Source organism: Drosophila subpulchrella, chromosome 3R (assembly GCF_014743375.2).
Source record: "Drosophila subpulchrella strain 33 F10 #4 breed RU33 chromosome 3R, RU_Dsub_v1.1 Primary Assembly, whole genome shotgun sequence".
Lineage (NCBI taxonomy): Eukaryota > Metazoa > Arthropoda > Insecta > Diptera > Drosophilidae > Drosophila > Drosophila subpulchrella.
In genome coordinates this window covers 14,890,389-14,912,230 of record NC_050609.1, presented here as the reverse complement: position 1 = coordinate 14,912,230, position 21,842 = coordinate 14,890,389, and the positions used below count along the sequence as shown (strand labels likewise).

At 39.4% G+C, this 21,842-nt stretch overlaps 3 protein-coding genes across 4 annotated transcripts in view; 2 read left to right on the top strand and 1 right to left on the bottom strand.

The window, feature by feature from the left end:
• Positions 1-6,646: 6,646 nt before the first annotated feature.
• LOC119549352 lies at positions 6,647-7,953 on the bottom strand. The gene is made up of 2 exons (XM_037857342.1): positions 7,617-7,953; positions 6,647-7,538 (listed from the first exon to the last, which is right to left on the bottom strand). The coding sequence occupies exons 1-2, from the start codon at positions 7,629-7,631 to the stop codon at positions 7,176-7,178; spliced, it is 378 nt and encodes a 125-aa protein (XP_037713270.1). The 5' UTR covers positions 7,632-7,953; the 3' UTR covers positions 6,647-7,175.
• A 3,238-nt stretch (positions 7,954-11,191) lies between these two features.
• On the top strand, positions 11,192-20,362 carry LOC119549307 (dynein assembly factor 5, axonemal). 2 transcript variants are annotated; one of them, XM_037857268.1, is made up of 2 exons: positions 11,192-11,329; positions 17,063-20,362. In XM_037857268.1, exon 2 carries the CDS (start codon positions 17,656-17,658, stop codon positions 20,185-20,187), a length of 2,532 nt encoding a protein of 843 aa, XP_037713196.1. In that variant the 5' UTR covers positions 11,192-11,329; positions 17,063-17,655; the 3' UTR covers positions 20,188-20,362. The 2 variants fall into 2 exon arrangements, with proteins under 2 accessions (XP_037713196.1, XP_037713206.1); XM_037857278.1 differs by lacking the exon at positions 11,192-11,329 and adding an exon at positions 16,967-16,985.
• The window catches only part of LOC119549314 (homeobox protein abdominal-B), a 42,991-nt gene continuing 32,344 nt past the window's right edge, over positions 11,196-21,842 (top strand). Inside the window, exon 1 of the mRNA XM_037857292.1 lies at positions 11,196-11,329. The gene's annotated coding sequence lies outside the window, so the exon portion shown is untranslated. The remainder of the gene's footprint in view (positions 11,330-21,842) is intronic.

Here is a 21,842-nt window from a genome sequence, read left to right as displayed (position 1 = left end):
AGGAAACATTTAGTTGCTTAAAACGTTTCAATATTTCTCCTTTGAAAAAAAGAAAAGAATCTGTTGTCCAAGCAGTAGTTTTAAAATGTTCTAAATCAATTTGATATATCTTGAATTAAATACGGCAACCAATTTAAACCTAGATTAGGATAACTAAATAATTATTTGATTTAATATAAGAGCTTAATTTATGATGTCATGAAAGAAGCAGCCATTCATATTCAACGAGTTTTGCTTAGGGGCCCATTTATTTGCATACTTGAGAGCTAAAAGCCAGCACAATTGTGTGTCCCAAAGACAATTCCCTGGGTGATTAATTTGGCATTTTGCGATCTTAATTGATGGCAATTTGTGATTCGTGTTGCCAACTCTCGATGTGCGAGAACGAGACAGCGGACCATTAACACATTTTAATCTGCCGCTGGGCGAATGGCTTTTGTGTGGTCGGCTGGGATGGCGTATCTGAATCTGCATCTGAATCTGAAACTGAATCGCAGTCGGAATCGGAATCGGATGCTCCTCCGGCAACGAAAGCTGGCGCTCAGTCGCTCTTAATCATCAGCATAAGCAATAATGGGAAACAATTGCCATCTGCCGACTGCCAGAGCCTCAGTCTTTGCTTTTGCTTTTGCTGTGCTGTTGCTTTTGCTTTTGCTTTTGCTGCCACTGAAATTGCTGAGCTGAGGCACAAACTTTTATTGCATTGCCATGTCAACAGTCGCAGCAGCAGCAATTGCTGTCTGTGTGTGTGAGTGTGCCACCATTGCACTTAAAATGCGAATCCGAATCTGAAACCGACTGCGAATGCGAATTGTGACGCAAAATGAAGCTACTTGTGTGCCACTGCCAGCAGACACAGATGCAGATACGGATTCATATACACAGATACAGATACAGATACAGATGCAGATGCAAGCTGCGGTGCTGCTGTTGCTGCCGCTGCAGCATGCCACATTCAATTAGTGCAACAACATATCCTGCCAGCAGTTGATGTTGCTCTCTTGCACGGCAGTCCACAGTCCACAGTCCGCAATCCACAGTCCGGAGTCAGTGCTACACTTAATTTTATTCATTTGACAGTCCACAGTTGCACAGTTGCACAGTTACAGCAGAGTCCCCATCTCCACTATGGGGCACATTCGAATCGCTGCCACACGTTCACCAGCAATTAAGGTCATTGAAGGCAGCAGAAAAAGCAACAGCCAACAGCCAACAGCAAACAGCACAAGCAAAAGCAAAATAAACTGCAACGGGAGCAACAGCAGAGGAAATACTTTTTAATTATGACATTTTATTGAGTGAACATTTATGCAGAAATGACAAGTCCTTTATTTTGTCGCCGTTGAGGGTCTGAGAGGCTTTTAATGAGCGGGTTAACAGGGTTGAACGAGTCCATTGTGGAAGCGCTTTTGCATTCAATTGGGGTTTACGGGCAAAGTTTGCCAACTAAGGGTTAACAAAGTCGGGTCTTGAATGGAACAAGCTGCCCAAGTTCAGCTGACCCTTGCAGGGATTTTCTATGAATGCTTTAGCATACAGTAAACATTGGTTTTGGTAACCTACAAAAAGATAATAGAAACAATATGACTGCCATTCATTTTCTTTAATGATTTTTTGAATACTATATCCAACCTTGTATGTTCACCAACAATATTTTAAAACACAAGGAAAAGATTTATCCAATCGTTTTTTATAAATGTTTTATATACAGTTTATCTACTGTACCTAAAAAGTCCGCTCTTCCATCAACTCCAATTATGTCTAATAGGAATTCAACCCATCATTCTGCAATCAAATTTACACCCTTTCTCCCGGAGTGGAATTTAATTTGGCAAATACGTTCAGCCAGCGCTTGAGCCTTCATGCATTTTTCACACATTTTAAATGTCGCAAAGCGCATAAAAATTCCATAAATACGCTAATGAAACACATGGTCGAGGACACACACAGACATCAGGAGAAAAGGGGAAAAAAAGGCAAAAGGGCAGAGCTTGGCAGCAAAAGCAGGCAAAAGAGTTAAAAGAGGACAGGCCACCCAGGCAGCCAAAAGAGGGGATACTTTTCCCACACCCACTCGTCGTCACGGCAAATGCATTTTCATTTTCATTTTCATTTCCATTTATTTCAATTTCTTTCCCCATCGGTTTTGTTTTTTTTTTTCTGGCTTTATTTCGGTACATATACATTTATGGGCAAACACACAAGCGGATACAATTTTTCCTGGGCTCCTGTGACTCTTTGAACGCATCTACAATCATGAAAATAGCAGTGTAACGATAACTGTATCTGTATCTTTATCGGTATCTGCATTTGTATCTGACTCCCGACTCTGAGCCTGTCTGGGATATTTGGCTTTTATGCAACCATTTAGCAAACACATCATAAAAATTCAATTCAATTCTGTGTTTACGTCGACTCCAGATGATATTGCTTTTTAATTGCGGACACGAGCGGAAATTGCTTTCACAAACAGCCAACACATTCACATCGGAGGGGCACCAGTACCAGCGCATCCACATCCACATTCGCAACCGAATGGATACAACTGTTGGGGGAGGGGGTGGGCAAAGGCCCATTGACAGTTTGGTTTTGGTCTGGGAAAAGGAAAATACGGAAGGCCGAGGAAAACTAGCTGCGGAAGTGCGTTGATTGCAGGTCTTCTGGGAGGAGGAAAACTACTCCTCGTGCCATTTGCCTGACCTCAAAAACTTTGACCTTTTTTCGCTGCAGTTTATAGTTGGGTTTTGTATCGTTTTTAATTGCACCACATGCGCCATGCAATATATAATTGGAATCAACTCCAGCGCACCACCACCCACTGACACACTGGGAAAAATTATATATATACTTAAGAAAACCATTTTTAAGCCCATTACTATTAACTACAAGAAAAACCAAGTTATTCCTTCTTTAGTTTGTAGCTACACATATTCTTTTAAATCTCTTAATATTCTATGATCTACTTATATTTTCTTTAAGTGCACACGAGCGAGCAGGCGCGCTCTCATTTAATATGAAAGTCACAGAATGAGCTAATTGAAAACACTTGCAATATTTATGAGCCGAGCAACATGTTGCCAAGCCACTTGACTCTGAACCCGGCCCCACCCCCACACCCGCCACCGCTCCAAAGAGAGAGAGACAGCGAGAGAGGGACACATGTTGCCAAGCCAATGAAAAAACAAAATGATTTTATTATAATGGATTTATAACGCAGGCCAAGAGCAAACAGGCTATTAGACAGAGATACAAGACTGCATATCCCCCCATGGCGAGCGAAAGAGAGGGCAAGAGGCGGGTGAAAGAGACGGGGCTACAGCGGAAGAGAGAGAGAGATGCACTTTTGAATTGAGACGCGAACGCGAACGCGGCAGTCCATTAAGCGCAATGTTGTTGTCATCATTTAATGCTTTTGTTGCCCATTTGCCTTATGCGACTCGACAGCTCCCCAACCCGCTTCACTCTCTTTTCTTTCAGTGCACAGGAAAAAATCATCACTTTTACGGACAAAATTTCCAAGGTATACCAAAGGAAATTGTTTGAGAAAAATGTTTTTAAAGTTTAACATCCATTCGTACAGTTTTTGTTTTTAAATTTAGACTTATACTTCTTCTACTTCTTGAAAAAAAATTTTTTATAAATAGAATAACTGGCGTTTGTGTCGTATGCTTCATTTTTAAGAAATCTTTAAGCATACATAGACGTTACTAATTCTTAACATTAAAGTATGTACTTATCAAATGGAAAATTGGATTAATTTCAATAATTGGATCACCCTAATGCACACGCTAACTAAAGACTGAGTTCGAGTCCCACCAATATATTTGCACCTGGCGCCATCTGGAGGAATATTTATTTCAACTTCGGTGTACAAAGTAAAAACCATAGAACCATAGAGCTCTATCTGGTTTGTATTTTAATAAATTAATGGTTGGTATTTATACTATTTACACAAATATTGAAAGTCCCCACAATTGTTTTCCGTGCATGTGCCAGTGAGTTGAATGAGAGCAATTTCAGGTTTGCGTGTGCGCATTTGCAGCGATGTTGCTGCCGTGTCTGGAGCATAAATGGGGCCCCCACAGCGTCTCCTTAAGTGGAGATATTTATAATAAGTTTATTTGCTTGTACTTTTTGTTTTCCCCTTTGTTTCCTTGCCAAGGCAAATGCAACAGCAACAGGAACAGCGGCAACATGTTGCAAGTTGTGGCGTCGATGTTGCCCAGCTAGTTTGCCGCCGTTGGATATTCACATTCACAATCACATTCGCAGTTGTAAATTGACGTTTTGCGTTAACGACCGAAGCGTCTTGGTCGTCGGTTTAAATCCCATCAGCCAACGCGCGTGTTTCGTGAACTCTTCGCTCGAAGTGAGGCAATTTTTGTGAGTTCGCAATCCGTAGGCATCATCACCATCATCATCGTTTTCATCATCATCAGAATCTCAGAATCCGCACCCCATGCAACGCACAATTTGTGTTGCCTGCAGTCTGAATATGACTTCATCAATGCAGAGAAAAACACAAAACTGCTTTATAAACTTAATAGATTTTTTAATTCCATGCGATCCAATCCTAAACATATAAGGAAGTTATTATTTTATCAAACCGAATATTATTTACAAAAAATCCCAAGCCCAGAAAATGTAATTATACAATTAAATATTACAAACATATTTATAGGTACTTAACTCACTCAAAGTGACAAATTACTTTTAAAAATATTATATCATAATTTAAAAGTAATTTGGTAAGACCGAAAAAAAATTATGATATACTTGTATGTATGTAGGCTGTCATGGTCTAACATTTTTGAATCCAAGTGCTTACTGTAACCTTAACCTTTACATCAACTGAACCTAACCGCAAGTTCTAGGGAAATCTGTCTACGAATAATACAAAAATTAAAACAAACAGCTTTGATTATAAGTCATTTTAATCAAAAAGTAAGCCCATTAAAAAGGTCAAATATGTCACCCCAACATCGACATTTTAATGAACTTGGGTATACCCAATTTCTCGGGAAATTCGTCGAAGCCAAACAAAAGCATACAATTAAAACAAATATTTCTTTATTGCCAAATTAATATTATCATCACTTCAATTAAAATGTGAGCATTGTGAGATTGTGAGTTCAGAGGAAACGTTACAATTCTAAGTAGCCTATAAAGCAATAAATTGCTTTGATTTAATTTTTACTATTCTGTCAATGAATAAATTGATTGATATGATACGGTGCTCCCCATTGTTCTCTGTGTAGCCGTGTTTATTTGAAGTGACTTCCACGACTCCCCGCTCTTGTTTGCTCGTCGTGCTGCTATTCAAGTGTATCTAAATTGCTTCATCTTCGTCTTGTGCAGCAGCAACATCAGCATCTTGTTGATGTTATTTCTCGTTTCATATTTTCGCAGTTATTTTTAGTTCGCCGCCGTTGCCCTTTTCAATCCCTTTTTGCGAATTCCCAATTCAATTCAATTTGCAGCCCGTACAATTTAAATGAGCAATCAGGGCACTCATAGCCGGTCCATTGTTATTGTGGCTTCACTTCCCTAATGATGCTGGAAGCTTAAACTATTCTGTTCGGTTCTCTTGCCCTTTGGATGTAAGCAGAGTTCATGTCCAAATAGCCAGCAGATTAGGTTTGCCGAGACCATTATTTGAATGGCGGGAATTTCGCATTGTTCGACCGCAATTGAATCCGCATTAATCATTCGCGAATATATAGAACGCGCGCGATAACCTAAAAATAAACGTATGGCAATCATGAGTAATTGGCCTTATCACAAGCATAACATCGCCCATTAATAATCGCACCCTTATAGCTAATTGAGCTGTCGCCCCTCTTATAACTTATAATTATTATTAAGCAAAAATCAAAAAAAAAAAACAGAAGGGAAAAAGGCACGCACACAGAGTCGCTTTTGCTGACTAACAACACAAATTGAATTACGACATTCCTGTAAAGACAATGAATGGCTCTTGTGTGTGCGGTGACCCAAAGCGACGTTCTCAGGAAATGAAATTATACACCAATTATTGCCAACAACAGCAAAAGCTTTTAAAGAAATTGGTAAGAGTGGCGAAGACGAGGCGAAACGAGGCGATTCGAAATGTGAGCGGTGAATATGGCAACGAAATCTCAATAATTAATCAAATAATAAATCTCGGTGAGCAATTAAGAGGAGAAAGACAAGCCAGCGAACCGAAAGGCCGAAAGCAATAAAAAGCATTGAAAAGCCGTTGGCTCAGCATTAATTAGCGCTAAACGCCGTCGCAACAACAGCGGTAACGACGGCAGCAGCAGCAGCAACACTAGCAACGACGCCAGCAACATGAACTCCCCAGAGCAACAGCATCAGCATCCGCCAACTTATTAAAGTATGTACATATAACTCAATTATGGAGAATTAAAAACAAACTCAAAGGCAGGCAACGTCGGCAATTTGCAATGCACAAAGATATGCACCTGGAAAAATGCAAGATTATTTATAGCAAAGTTCAAGAAAAATACCTATTTATATACAAATCATAAAAACATATTTTTAACACATACCAAGTCAACTTTTAAAAGTTGTGTAAATTGAGTAGAAACTTATAAGATACTTTTTTAAAGGAAAAGGCATACACCCAAAAAAAAATGATCATAGAAACTAAACTATTCGTACATTAAAACTAAACTATTGAGTGTCAAAAATATCTTGATAAGATGCGTATTAACCTTATGACACCGAAAGTATTAAACTGAAACTTTCGAAGTTATCAAAGTGAAACTAACGAGTATACAATTTATACTCACTCAGTGTACTGAAATTTATGCTGATAGTTTACTTTTTATACTATTTAGTATAAAAGCTATCCTATGTAGTCTCCGTTTTATACTATTTCGTATACATTTTATACTAATCTAGAGGGCCGTAGTATACTTTTTAAGCTATTTATCGAAATCGTTAGTATACATTTGATACTATTTCGCATAAAACTTATACGATTTCCCCGTTGCCTGTAGTATAAAATTTATACTATTTTGTTTTTCGTGGTATCCCAAACCCAATAAAATCAAGTTGTATGTTGTTTTTCTTTTATTTCTATTTCACATATTATTTTGTTATTATTTCACAAATATTCATATTTTGCGCAACACACATAACACATGTTTTTAGCTCCTTCGTGTTTTTTTTTATATTCCCTTACCTAACACGTATATGCAGACTAAAATAAGTACAAGCAACAAGAGTAGGGGCCGTGATTGCGCGGTATCACCGCAGTATTGCCTAGCGCAATGGTAGCCACCTTGCTGGAGTTGTCCCAGGCTGCCTGCCAGTTGTCGACGCTCTGCATCCTGGCACTCCTCTTCACCTCGGTCTTGGTTCTGTGGCTCCCGCACCAGTTCACATAGGGGAACTTGGCCGGCAATGACGAGCGCTGCGTCGTCCGAGATCGTCCGGAAGGCACTCGCTGTTCTGACAGCACAAAGGCGGTACGTCGAGTTCGTTAGCTCCTTCGCGGTATGCATCTGTACGCGTGCGCAAAGCACTTGCATCTGAAAATACACAATATTTACCAACAGGGACAATATAATATTGATTTTTTTTAATTTTAGAACAAATATTTTACTTACATGTTGACTCGGCATAAAATCACAATCATCATTAACGCGTCAAACAACGCCTACTCCGGTAGCATTTTCTGTGTTCGTATACTCGCTATTGTCCTGGTTTTACACCAAAATATATGTTCGAATATTCGCTATTGTCCTAGTTTCACACCATTAAAAACTATTTAATGACTAGTTTAAAAATAACACTACAGGTTTACGCTTTATACTCTTTGGTAGAGCACTTACACTACAAAGTATACAGTTGAAACTAATTAGTGTTGAGTTAATACTTACATTTTTATACTAACTTTAGTATACTTTTAACACAACGCTTATTAAGTGTATACTTTTGGTTTTTTTTTTGGGTGTATATCTTTTCTATAACATAAAGCTCTTTTAATTGAAAATATATTTTTTTAAAGTTTTTCACCTTGACTCACTCCATATTTTTTCAAGTGCACGAAGACGCTGCGCTGCGGCAGCAACAATCAAAGCAATAAAACACATTCAGCATTTAATAAAGTGAAATAATCGAGCCAGGGACCGGCAACATGTTGCTAGCACGCCAGCAACAGCACTGTCAGAAATTTATGAGCCCCGCACACACACACACACACACACACACACGGGAAATACCACCGCTGAACAACGAGATACAATTAAGCCGTAATGCATATGAAAATTTGTGTTTTATTGCCGTGCGTTATGTTCACGTGCGCGATAGCTGTTTGTATCTGTATCTTTATATGTATCTGTGTATCCGAATCTGTTTCGGATTCTCTATCCTTATCGCACCCGCTCTCTCTCTCTCTGAGCGCACCGTAATTGTAATTATAGTAATATGTTTTATGATGGTTCCCTCGTTTAGCAACCCCCGCACACAAACAGACGCGCGACGCGTTTGGCCAAAATGTATCTAGATACATAATTGCCACATTCAGTCGTCGTTAAATAGTTGCACGGCGCAGTTCACACAGGCGGCTCACAAGCAACGTCACAGCAGCAACATTAGCAGCAACAGCAGCAGCAACAGCAACAGCAGCAGCAACAGCAACACCAGCAACATCAGCAACACCAGCAACAGTCGTTGCTGTTGTCGTCGTTTGTCGACAACGTCGTTTTCGTGCTTTATAGCGCTCGCACTCAGAAGTCGTTCAGAATCGCTGCCGTCGTGGTCCCGGTCGGTGTTTCGGTATCCGTATCGGACTGTCGTCGTCGTCTATAATTTCCCAGCCATTTTTCGGGTGCTTTCTGGTCGAGATACTCGACCATAACCGAAGAGTTCGCCGGTAACAATCGTATCGCTTGACCCGCGGGGTCTAAAAGTCAAATTCAATTTACGCGCCACGTAATTATAATTAGGCATGAGGCCATACAAGGAATGGTACTGAGAATGGTAAAGCTGAACAATCGACCCCCTCAGAGAGAGTGTACTATTTTAATTAAGTGTGTGCCACGGCAACAACAACAGCAATAACAGCAATAACAATCATAACAACAACGAAAAGAAGTCACGCATGTGTATCTTTGTATCTGAGCTGCTTTTCTGTGCGAACGATACGATACGAAACGAAAGGAACGTGTGTATTTGTGCCGCTTTTGTGTCCATTAGTCACACATGAAACTAATTAGCATTTCGTCTGTTTGTTATTGTCGCGTTTGCTGGTCAAAGGAATTAGCGCGGCAAGAGCAACGTCAAGCGCCATTAGGCGATATCTTATAATACGAACACACGCATATATATATATAAATACTATATTTATATATCGCTCTGGGATTCTTGCTTTTATGATTTTCGCTTGGCATTTACCATTAATTTGTTTATTTTGTGCGACAAGGCACTCGATTCCCACCGACGGCAATCGGTTATCAAGTTTATATGGTCAGCAGTTTAAAAGCGGTAGTTGGCGACCACAAAAACGGCATCTTCTACCCATTGACGCTAATTGCTGGCTGGTGTATCTGCAAGATACTTTGGCCGCTCACACCTCCAGTGTTGTTGTTTGCCCACATTTTGTATCTTTTTCCTCCCCCCGCCTTTGTTATTGCTGGTTCGCACGCTCGGCGGGCAATTTGTCAACGCGAACAACGCTGACAGGTTACGCAGCCGCACTGCTGCCAATTGATTTTCAATTCATTTCATTTGGCCTGGCACAAATATAGATTCGCTCATAAATAAATTATGAAGCGAGTGCAAAAAAGGAAATTTTCATTTTCAAAAAAAGTATTTCAATTACTCAATTAAATTCAGTGGGCAAAAAGGTGTTATAAATAAAGCATTCGCTCAATCGTAATTGAAGTCCACTTTATGGTCGGCCGTGTGTTCGTTTCCCATTAATTACGCTACCCAGCCATAAATGCTGTCGTTTTGCGTTGCCGCTCTGCTCGTTCGCATTAATAATAAATATAAATAAGTAAGAGTAAACAAATAACTATATAATGGATATAAAGCGCTAAAGCTGCCATTTAAGTGCCGAAAAGTTCACGTCATTATGGTCGGAACGGTCAAAAAGCTTATAAAAATGTTTCAATTAAAGAAAACAATTAAACAAAAACGCATTTAAATGCCAAGCAAAGCAGTGAATCAGATGATCTGACCCCCTTTTAAGCCTCACCTAAATTTCACCAACTAATTAGCCAGTGCCGTCGGTATTTATGCGCCAAGACATTGTCATTGTATTTCATGAATTCTTGCTTTTATTTCTCGTCATTTTAATACACAAAGTATTCTGTTCAAGCTACTCAGGAAAGAAAATGTATTTAAACATGCAGATCTTCTAGTCACAATTAATTACCTGGGCTAATACAATTGTAATGGTAAAAATTTCGCCACATTTTCAATATTTTAACGAGGCAAATGGCCAAATTGGAAGCGAACACAAGACAAATGAAGCAAAAACAAGGTCGCTTTCTGGCTTGCACATTGTTTCACAATAAATAAATGAATACGAATATATTTAATTAAATTACAAAGGCATTATATGCAGCGATGTGAGTGCGAGCGGGATGGCAGAGACAATGGGCTGCCAATTATGAAACCAGAACGCATTTCAAAATAATTAAAAATTTAATAAATGAACGACGTGCGGGCAATAACAAACTGTGCAGCTAAACTCAAAAACAGCCAGCCAAAATACATTAAAATTAATTCGCAAACGCAAAGGCAAAACAATAATCAATAATTGTCAATTGGCAGGCTAATGAATTAATTACATTTCCATTCACCCGCCCCCTCATTCCTTTTCTTTCATTTGTCAATTTTTGTATCGTTTATTTTGTTTTTTTTTTTATTGGTTTTAAATGACACCGCCATTGGCAGTTGCGTTTTGTGTTTTTTCTATAGTCGCGGCAAAGGCAATTTAATTAGGGAAAGTGGATTAATTTGCAACTCGTTAGACTAATTAAGGATTATAATCAGCAGCGAGGCCAACGAGCCGTGTAAAACGTCAGCGAGTAAAAAGTGAGCTGGAAAAGGATAACAACAAAAAGTGAAAACAAAAGGAAACCAAAAGAAATTAAACTGAATAACAAAAAAGAAGCGGAAATACCACCAGCACCACCCACATACGGTGACCTTTGAAAGCCAAACTATAAATAGTTCAACCATAAAAACCGTTTACCCAACAACACGGCGAGGGGAGTAAAATCGTTTAATTGGATTTCCGATTTCCACCCACCACCTTGAGTCTTTCGGATACAATCATTGAAAACCGCCCGAGTGGCCCCCCCAAAAGGTAAGCAACGTTGTGAGCGGCCAAAAGGCCATCACTTAAGTACAAGTTCTTCAAAATGCCACATATTTCCCGGAATTCCCAGTGTCAGGTCAAGGCCAAAGGTTCTGCGTCTAGATAAGCAGCCAATCAGACTTGTTTTTACGGCCTTTCAGTCACAATAATCACCTACATTATTTACACGTGGAATTCATTTTTTAGTACTTACACCTAGGCCTAACAGACTTGGGGGACTTACAAAGATTTTCACTGATAGTACGCTTTCGACCTCTAGCCCTAGAATTAATCTCAATTACAAACTGCAAGCTTCACAACATTTAATCTATTTCTAGGGCAATAGTAACTATGGTAAGAATAAAAAAAAGCGTTTTTAAATTTTGTATCTTTTTGTTTTTTTTTATTTACTTAAATAGTGTCATATCACGATTTTTATCTTTATAAAAAGAGAAGTTATACTTAATAAATAAGGTTTACCCCTAGTTTTTCCACTGCAACATGTCTAATAAATTTGTTTTTTCCTTGTCAATCAGTTTTTTGAACATTTATGTGATATCACCATGGCAAGTCTAAAAATAATGGGGATCTGCCCATCAGCAATGTCATAAAATATAAAAAAAGTAAAAATTTTACATCAGATAAGACCCAATTTTTTTTTAATTAAGCCCCCTATAAAAATGTCAACCGTTATTTGTTTGCCTCTATATTTTCGCATTCTAATATATCAGTGCAAATAGAAAGTCAAGCATACGATTCAAAATTAATTGACCATCGAAACACGATAAATTACTTAAAATCTTATCTTATCAACCCATTTAGCTCTCGGTATAATTCAGCGATATCAAATTAGTTAAATTTCTCTGTAATCACGTTGTTGACATATAATTAATTTCAATTTCATGATGATGCCGCTGCTTTTTGCCAGCTCTTGTAAATGTTGTTGATTTTGGTGTTTCCTGTACATTGATGACTCCGGTAAAATGTGCTGAAAATTCGTATTTATTCTGTCCCATTCCCAGTTCCATTTCCATTCCCAAGCCCCTTGTCGTTGAACATATGGCCTGCCTCAGCACTCTGCCATTTATTACCAGTTTAGTAATCGCAATCGGGGAAACATTGCACTGTCAATTGCCGCAACTATACGGAATGTAAACAAATGATTGGGCACACATAATAATGCCAAAGAAACCCAATTATCAATGACTGCGCATTTATAAGTATAAACAAGCGAAAATCGAGGGGCTCTGGGGAGATAGGTAATCAATAGGTCCCTAAAATACCAGCCATAGAATCTTTTTAGGAAACCATTGCTATACAAAAATATATATCCCATTTTATAGAAATATATGCTACGATATTTAGTTTTCTATTCCTTGAAGTACACTTAATCTTTATTACAGTTCCTTAAAATTGTCATCACTATTCAATCTGTTCTTAGCTTACTGTACGAGCTGATTCATTTCATAGATACATTCTGTGCTTGTGTTAATTACCATACCGAGTGAGATAACAGAAACTAATATGAGTGCGAAACGAGCTTTCTCCTTCGCTCGGGTTCTGAATATCCATCTGAATCAGATATCTTTGGGGATGGGCTCCAGTTTCTGGAATTGTACCAGTCATCGTCCGAATATGCCATTTAATTGAGTCATGTCACGAGTATTAGGCATAATTAAAAGGCAATTCCATTCAGAGCGGCAGAATTATGTGTGCGAGAGCACTATGATATCTAATATCTGTGGCACAACAGGTCCGCATTTCGTACTGAAATTAATTAAATTGTTACTCAAACCGTTTTCTGATTGACTGACAGACGGCCTGACACTTGACGCGATGAATGAACGGATTGGATTGCCATGGCATGAAATAGCCTAGTCTGGAACTGGAACTGGTCAGTCTGGATCTGTATATATGTATGCATAGGCTATACGGTGGAAACTATGCGACTGCACAAACAGAACACGGGCTCAGCTCGGCCATTTGGCATTTGAATGGGCCCAGCGGCGATTACGCAAAAATGTAAATAGGAAAAATTATATGCAAAAACAGAAAAAGCATTTGTAGCTCTCATTACAATCACACTCGGGCTGCCTTTGCCTGCATTTTTCACGCTAATAACGAGAATAAACAAATAATGAAAATAATGCAATGCCCATATTGAAAACAGAATGCATAAACAAATGGGTCTATAGCCCATTAATCGGCTCTCAACATTTTTGATATGCTTAATCACCAGTTATTCAATACAAGGGGGAAATAATTGCTCAATAAAAATTGTATTCTTTGCTGAATTGAAAATATCAAGTTATTGAATGTTTAATTGATTTGTATAGACATGGGGTAAAATTCTTAATTAATGATATATTATTTTTAAAATTATAAGCAATCTGTATTATGAATTCTTGACCATATTCCTTGTTTTTATATTTTAAACTACTATCAGAGATAAATTAATCCACCAAATTGTTAATAATTTGTCTGAAAAAATATAAAATACCTTGTTTAAATATATATACAATTTTTGCAATAATTGCCCATTATACTTTCTTAAGATGGGTGTACCTATTCTTCTTTAAAACATTATAACACAAAAGCTTAACGATTAGGTCTCTCTTTTTTGGCCCACTATCGATCGTTCTTAAGTTGTTAATATCAATTGGACACTCAGTTCCCTCATTTTGCAGTCACCTCAGTTGTTTATTAATTACGAGCCGAAAGAGTCGGCGAGCGGGACCAGTTCAAAGAGCCATTCAAGCCACCGGATCCAATCCCCGGTGCCTCAAAGTAGACTTACAAGTACCCAACAGACAGCTCCGGCAAATAAGCAACTAGGCAACCAGGCAACCAGCTCGCTCGACGATGGCAGACGGCGATTACAGCAGATGAGTCACGCAATTAAACGGCGCACATTAATACGAAATGTCGTAGACCCACTTTATAAGGCGAAAAAAGGGAACCAGGAACGGGGAACCGGAAGCAGGACTGGGACCCGTTTTAATCCAGAGACTGACATCATCTCAGTTGTGGCACAAAAGTGCGACAAAAGTCAAGCCATTAGGAGCGTTTCTAATCAGCGATTCCGAGAAATCAATCCAGTCCAAGTGACGCAGTCGGCAGTTCGTGGTCATTCACTTGAGCGGACAGTTGGAAAATAAAACTAATTAGCCAGGGGCTTTGCATGTGCCAGTGCAGCTTGCAATTCAATCAATATCAATTGGCGAATTTGCATTTAGCATTCAGCTCTCGGAGCGGTAACAAGTCCATTTAAGTGCTCGCACAGCGGGGCAAATTGCAACCGCCAGCGAGTTTTTCCGAGTTCGAAACGGCAGATACAGCTTATATGTAGCTAATTAATAATTATGACCATTATGAGCCAGTTGCTTGGTTTTTGGCTTTATCTGCGGATAGACAGCCACTGGCCAAACAAGTTCGGACGGCTTCCGCACTTTGCTGGCGCACAAAAAAAAAAATGTAACTTTTAATTGAAAACTCCTTTTTGGCCTGGGCAAAAAACGCATGCATGTGCGATGCATATATGCAGATGTATGTAAATACCGCATATGCTCAATTGCTTTCGAAAAGCCGATAAAAAAATATATATAAAAATAAATATAAATAAATTTGCACAGCATGGCTGTATGCGAATAACTTTGTTGTCGAGCCGAACTGGCCGACATCAAATCAAATTGAATGAGCGCGGTCCATTACTCTCCCAGTGATTTTGCCAAATGACTTCATTTCATATCAATTAAGTTTATTGTGCCGGTGTCTGCCCCCCTCTGCTGCCCATAAAAAAACGCATGCCGCTTTTTACACTCACACACACACAGCTACAGATACAAATGCAAGGGGAACGCGGACGGATACTCGGATACTCAGATACATTGCCCTGCCCTGAAAACCGAACGAACCTGATTCATGCGCTTAATTGCTTTGGAGCGTGTGCCGCCTGCCGTCGCACACAAAAAGGTATGGAATCGAATTGTGCACACAAATGGGAGCAGCAAAACTTATGAGTTCGCCATTGTATCTGTATCTGTGTGTTTGCCCCGACGTATCTTTGTATCTGTACCGGCGCGCTGGCTTTCAATAAAAATGACAACAACAATTTTTGACAGTAGGTAGGGAGCAAGCGTAAGAGCAAAAGCAAAAGCAAAAGAAACGCTCATAAAATATGCCCGGCGAAACTGGGCACGCCAATCTAGCCAGCACAACCCTACAGATGGGATAACGAAAGGGAAATTGAATAAAAACAAGGAAAAAATATTCCACACACACGGGCATTAAATGAAATTCAAATGGAAAGATCAACATCGGATAGCAGTCAGGCTGCATACTTCACAATCTACGGATTATTATACACGGTTCCCTTTTCTTTCACAACGAGTTGAAAACGGGCGATCTTGAAATTCCCACAGTCCATCATAGCGTTGAGAAACTTTTTATACCTTATCATAACATTAAAATAATGTATGGTATATGGGCAAAACCATATATGAGTTCTTGGGTAGCAACATTTCTATTATCTCAATTTGGTATTTCTAATTATCTCTGTCAAAGTTAGATGTTGAAGAAGATAACAAATACATTGTATCGATTTCAAGTTCAAAGAGAATTTATTGTTATTTAATCTCATTGAGATTATGTATTTTTTAACATTAATAATAAAAACATTTTACAATAAATATTAATGCTCTTGTTTTTTGGTGATAATCATTTTTACTGAGAAATCTAATTTAATACCATGAGCACCTTGGCAAAAGATTTGATTCCCGATCATGCTCTTGTTAAATATTTTGTAATACCTCATCAAAACAAAAACTTGTTTCTAATGCCTTATCATTCATAATTGTAAACAAAATGTATGCTAATCATGAAACTCAATCTCAGCCTATAGTGGCATGTGTTCATTATTAAAACTAATGCAAATTAAATCAAATTAAAAATTTCAAGGGACAGATCTTCCCACGAGATTCATTAAATCGGTTAATTATAATATCATTCGATATCGATAGTGCCATTTCTCTGCTTATCTGCGACCAAACCCAAATTCTTCGTGTGTGCTCATTATAACCCTAATATCGGTGACCCACAAATGCAATTAAGTTGCGATAAAAATAGACATTTTATGTGATTTCCCTCCATCAAACACCCTCAATCAGTCAATCAGTCAGTCAGTCAGTCTGCCATTCGGTCGGTCGCTTGGGGAGTAAACCGCTGTGGCGGCAATCAATCTTAGATATTGTCGTTCTGTTGGACTGATGTTGATAAGGAACGACATCGCAATTAGATAGCCCGCTCCCCAGATAAGCGAATATGAGCCACGAGCGGCCCAGAACAGAAACTTTTATGGATCGCCGCCCAGAGCCGAACTCATAAAAGACAAACTCAAACTGCCTGCGCTCCCCTGCTTTTTTCCAGAGAAATTTCATTTATGGCTCCGGTTAATTAGCTGGGTAAATAAACGACAGCAATACAAACAAACGAAGAGCTTTTTAAAAATTCGCGCCATATCGAAGCTTTCCAGCACTCTTTTTGCCAGGTTTTACAATACTTTTCAGCACAAAATCAGCTGTTAGTTTCAGCATTTTGTTTGCGGCACGTTGTCGGGTAATTTTGTTTAGGCGAAATAAACAATAATATTGTAGGAAAAACCCGGAGAGTGCGTTATCTATTGTGTAGTCATAGCAACCGGCGTGTTTGTTGTTTGATTAACGTTTAAACATTCTCGTTTTGCAGCTGAAAAGAGCTAACTGAAAATCACACGCATCTCAAGCAACCGGCCAAAAGTATCTTCGGGATTCTGGAGCTGAAGAGAATCTTGTTTAGATCAAAAAATTAGTGTGAAGGGTTATATCCGCCCCAGAAAACACCAAAAATATCTGATATCGGCATAAAAACCCACAAATTCAAGCTAAGAACTACAATAATATTCACAAGAAAATTATAAACGTTAATCAAATAAGATATAATACGTAATTTATGAGATATACGAATTCTACAAAAGAGTTTTAAGTAAAAAATCTACAAAAACCGAAATTCCTGAAACTTGAATGGTAAATTGCCTTGAAACAAAAGAAAAAACATAAATACCTGTTTAAAACTCGAACATACACCTACATTATATCTAAAATTATCCAAAAGAAAGAGATCCAATTGAATTTGGTAGACCAGCATTAAAATCCGGAACCAGAACTGCGGTAAAGAAGTGCGGAAGATACATAATTGGAGTTTAAAGGAGCCCGATGAACATCTATATAAGTCTGAAGGAATAAGAGGAGATATATTTTTTGTTTCATAATAAATTAAGTTGAATAACACATCATTCCACCATGGGCTTTGAGATTGATACCCAGAAGATTTGTGAGGAGCTGCAGAGCACTGACCGCCGTCTGAAGACCAACGTTCTGGGAGAATTGCGTGACCAGATACAAAATGCATCGGAGAACGTAACCACAGAGAATATAGCCCAGATCTTCGATCAACTATACCTACATCTATTGAAATCCTACGATGACCGCTTTGAAAGTGTTCGCGATCATGCCGTTCAAGCGGTAAATGCTTTTCTCAACCGACTGCCGCCCATGGATTTCCACCTTATGAATGTGGTTTCCACATTGGCGGAACGAATGGGAAAAGCCGAAACCGTGGAGCCCAGCGAGGAGATTCGCCTGCTCTACATTGCCCAGCTGAATTTGATGGTGTGCCAATATGCAAAGATGGGTAACGTCGGCGTCTTCAGGGAGTGCTATCCCCTGGTGGTCAAAATTCTGATCAAGTCCATCAAGGATGACTATCCGGTTGTTCAGCGCGAGGGATGTTCCACAATAGTTAGTCTCGCTCGAGTGGCTGAGACCCAGGAGCTGCGTCCCTTTACGGAGTCTCTATTGGTACCTCTTTATGGCATGTTGAATCACAAACATGCCCAGGCCAGGATCTCAGCGGTTGAGGCCATCGCCAGACTGAGTCTTCACATAGACGCCAGTGGTGAGGGCATGAGGAGGCTCTTCAACGAGGTCTCCCCCCTCCTAATGGACACAATGCCCTTGGTTCGTCGTGAAGTCGGTCAGATGGGCATCCTCATGCTACTGGAGCTTTTGGATCGCTATTCCTTTTTTGAGAGAATCCTACCCCTGGTCTTGTGCTGCCTCAAAGACGACTCTCCGGAGGTTCTGAATCACATCTACCCCCAGTGGCTTAAGTGCGGCGAACTGTATTTCGATGAAAATGAAGCCGAGATGACGCAACAGGAGATCAGCGATCTGCCAGCTGAGAACTATCCACAGGATGTCAAGCGTCCAACTATAGGATGTCGCGGCTTGGTGCAGCGTTCTTTGAGATTGTTGCAACTTATAACCCGAGAAATTGGTGACTGGAAGGATAATGTTCGTCTGCACTCCTTGAAGCTCCTGTATCAATTTGTCCTACATGCCGAGGCTGCCATGACAGCCAAGTTCTTTGAGATCTACGGGGATTTGGCCCATGCCTGTATCGATCCTGTGGCAGAAGTCAATGCGGAAGCTGCCAAGGTGGCGGATTTGATGGGTCGTTTACTGTCATACGATGCCTGGATAGATCATGGTTTCGATGGCCTAGAGCGTAATGCCCGGGAGTCCTATATGAGATGTTTCTACCACATGTTCAGCGCTTCCCTGGGTGGCACCTACGACCAGCTGATGAAGTTGGCCAAGCTCCTGCGTAGCACCGACTATTCGCACACCCTGAAACCAGGCTTCCAACTCTATATACTCAAACTCTTGGACACCATTGTGGATAAGTCACAGAAGCTCAAAGCGGAAGAGGATGAGTTGCAGGATCTCTACGAGTCAGTCTATGTAAGTGGCGTTAAGGTCATGGCCTTATCCTATTCCCTCAACAGCAACGGAAACGAAGATGTCAATCGAGGTCAAATGCTGATTGAAAAAATTGTCAAGCTCGAAGAAACTACGGTGGCCAAAATTCATGAACGTTGGTTCCATTTGGCCCTCAGAGATGTGGAAAATTTGGATGCTAGTTTGGATGATAATTCTGAGCCTGTGATGCTGCTAGATGGCTTGATAAACATGTGCCTCCTTCGAGCCACATACATAGATGATCTTATGGAAAAAGTGAAGGTGGTATTTGAGCATTGCTCAGATAGTGCTCAAGTGAAGATCTTCAGCAGTCTCTCGATGGCAACGCTATTTTGGTCGAAGACAATGGATGTAGATCATCAAAGCAGCACTCAGAAATTGAACGACTTCATATCGCAAATTGTGGAGCCCTATTTGACGTGGAAGGCTGGATCGAATGCCGAGGCCATGAGATCCCTGGCCATGGCTACATTGTGTGCTTTGGCCCAGGGAGCCGAGGAGGAAGCTGTGGATGTTTTACCTGCTCTGGCCAAACATATGCCCGGTTTACTCGAAGATCGTAATGTAACCACACGGCATTATGCCATCAAGGCGGTGATTTACTTCCGGAATATGTCTGTGGAGGACTTGAAACCATTGGCTTATGCCACCATGCAGCGCATGGATGATCCTTCGGCTGGGATTCGTGTCCTGGCTGCTCTGGCTGTGGGCAAATTGAAGCCCAAGTTCAGTGATTTGGAGAAGGAAGCGGAGCACGAAAAGGAGGTCTGGGCTGCTTTCGTAACACGTGCCATGGATCTGCTGTTGCTCTACCACGAGAGCCCCGAAAAGGACATGAAGGCAGCTGTGGAAGTCACCCTCAAGGTGCTGGCCCAATCCCATCCAGAAGCCTGGGAGGATCGCTTTAAACGAGCCCTATGTATGGTTCAGAAGAAGGATCAACTCAACGAGCTCTACGATAAATTAACCATCAAAGACGAACCAGATCCTGAAGCTTCAGCTACAGCCTAAAATCTGATCCATTTTTCCATTACATTTATAAATTGAATAAGTTATTCTTCTATATATCCATTGTAATTTTCCAAAGTATGTACTTTTTCTAAATCAAATCTTTCACTCTCAAATAAATTAATATGTTCGGCCAAACACTTTAATTTCCCTTTACAATTTCTAGTTTACATTCTGGCAATTGCCTCAATTGACTAAGTACCAAAAACTATTGTAAACAACGCCCCAAACTATAAAGTAAAATCTGGGCAAGCAAAATCTCGCAAATCTCTTGTTTATTTTGCCATGGCCAAAAATAATCCGTTTGATGATGAATTGGGGTTGCATATAGAGAGAAGCAAAAATCATCAAAAACTGCAATTAATATACAGCACGATATTGGGTTAAATACTTGATAAATATACGAGTTTATAAATATCAGGAATTGGGAGCAGATTGCATATCGTTGTAAAAAACTATTAAAAAAGAACCAAAAATACCGCAAATCGTTTTATGATAGGGCATAGTAATTACGCAAATTCCTTCGTATATGCGGAGATACATTTTTTCAAACCTCTCAATCAACCAACTGAAACAATTAAGAGCTGTAAGTTTTTTTGTTAAGTGAAATTACCATTTTAATAATCCGCAGGATTAATGAATCCTGCAAAATGTTGCATAACTTTCAGCGCAGCCCATTAAACTGCATTCGTTGCCGCATCGCGATGGGTTTTTCAATCAGCAGGCAGGTCGACCCAATTCCCGGGCAACGGAAAAACTAATTTGCGACGCTATGTAGCCGAAAAGTTTGCTCACTATATTAAAACAATTTGTCAAATTAGGCAAAATGTACAAGTTTCTAATTAAAATACCCACACGCGCGCACACGAGTTTCTGGCTTCGTTATAGGGATGGGGGCACACAAACACAGTGGGCCCTCGAATGTAAGAAGTTTTTAATTTACATTTAAGGAACATGTACCTTTGGATTTTTTTTTGGATAACTTAAAAAATGCTAAGGCTAAAAGGTTAAATATAAAGGTATCCTCCATCTCTTTTAATTATTATAATTCTTGTAGGTTAAGCAAATATATTTTTTTAAGAAATATTGTTTGCTCGTGTGTGTATATTATTATTATTATTATAATAGAACTAAAAAACATATAATTTAGTCCTTGATAATGACTAAATTATATGTTTTTTAGTTGATAATGACTAAATTATACATTTTTTTAATTCCATTATAATAATAATAATAAAAATATACACACACGAGCAAACAATATTGCATTCAAAATATATTTGCTCAACCTCCAAGAACTATAATAATTAAGATGGAGACATAGATACATCATATATGATAAGCTAAGAAAATAGATATCTTAAATTATGCAAGAACCTTTTTTAGAGGTCCCACTGTACATACACTCGCATATCGACAAAGTTCAGATGGCGCCACTTCGAATGAGTGTCTCCATCTCTTTCTGTGCACTTAATTGCTGGCAAATGAGCGTCAGGAGCTTTTTTCGCATGCGAGTTTGCATGGTTACTGATGGATGGAACTGGAAATGGGGGAATGATATAAAGTACATATACCAACGTGTCTGTGTGTGTGTTTGGGGCAAACACACATTCAAAATGACTAACTGCAAATAGATGTAAGCAGCCGCCTGGGTATCC

Coding starts and splice junctions, on each gene's coding strand:
- LOC119549307 (XM_037857268.1), top strand. CDS start 17,656: ATGGGCTTTGAGATTGATACCCAGAAGATTTGTGAGGAGCTGCAGAGC.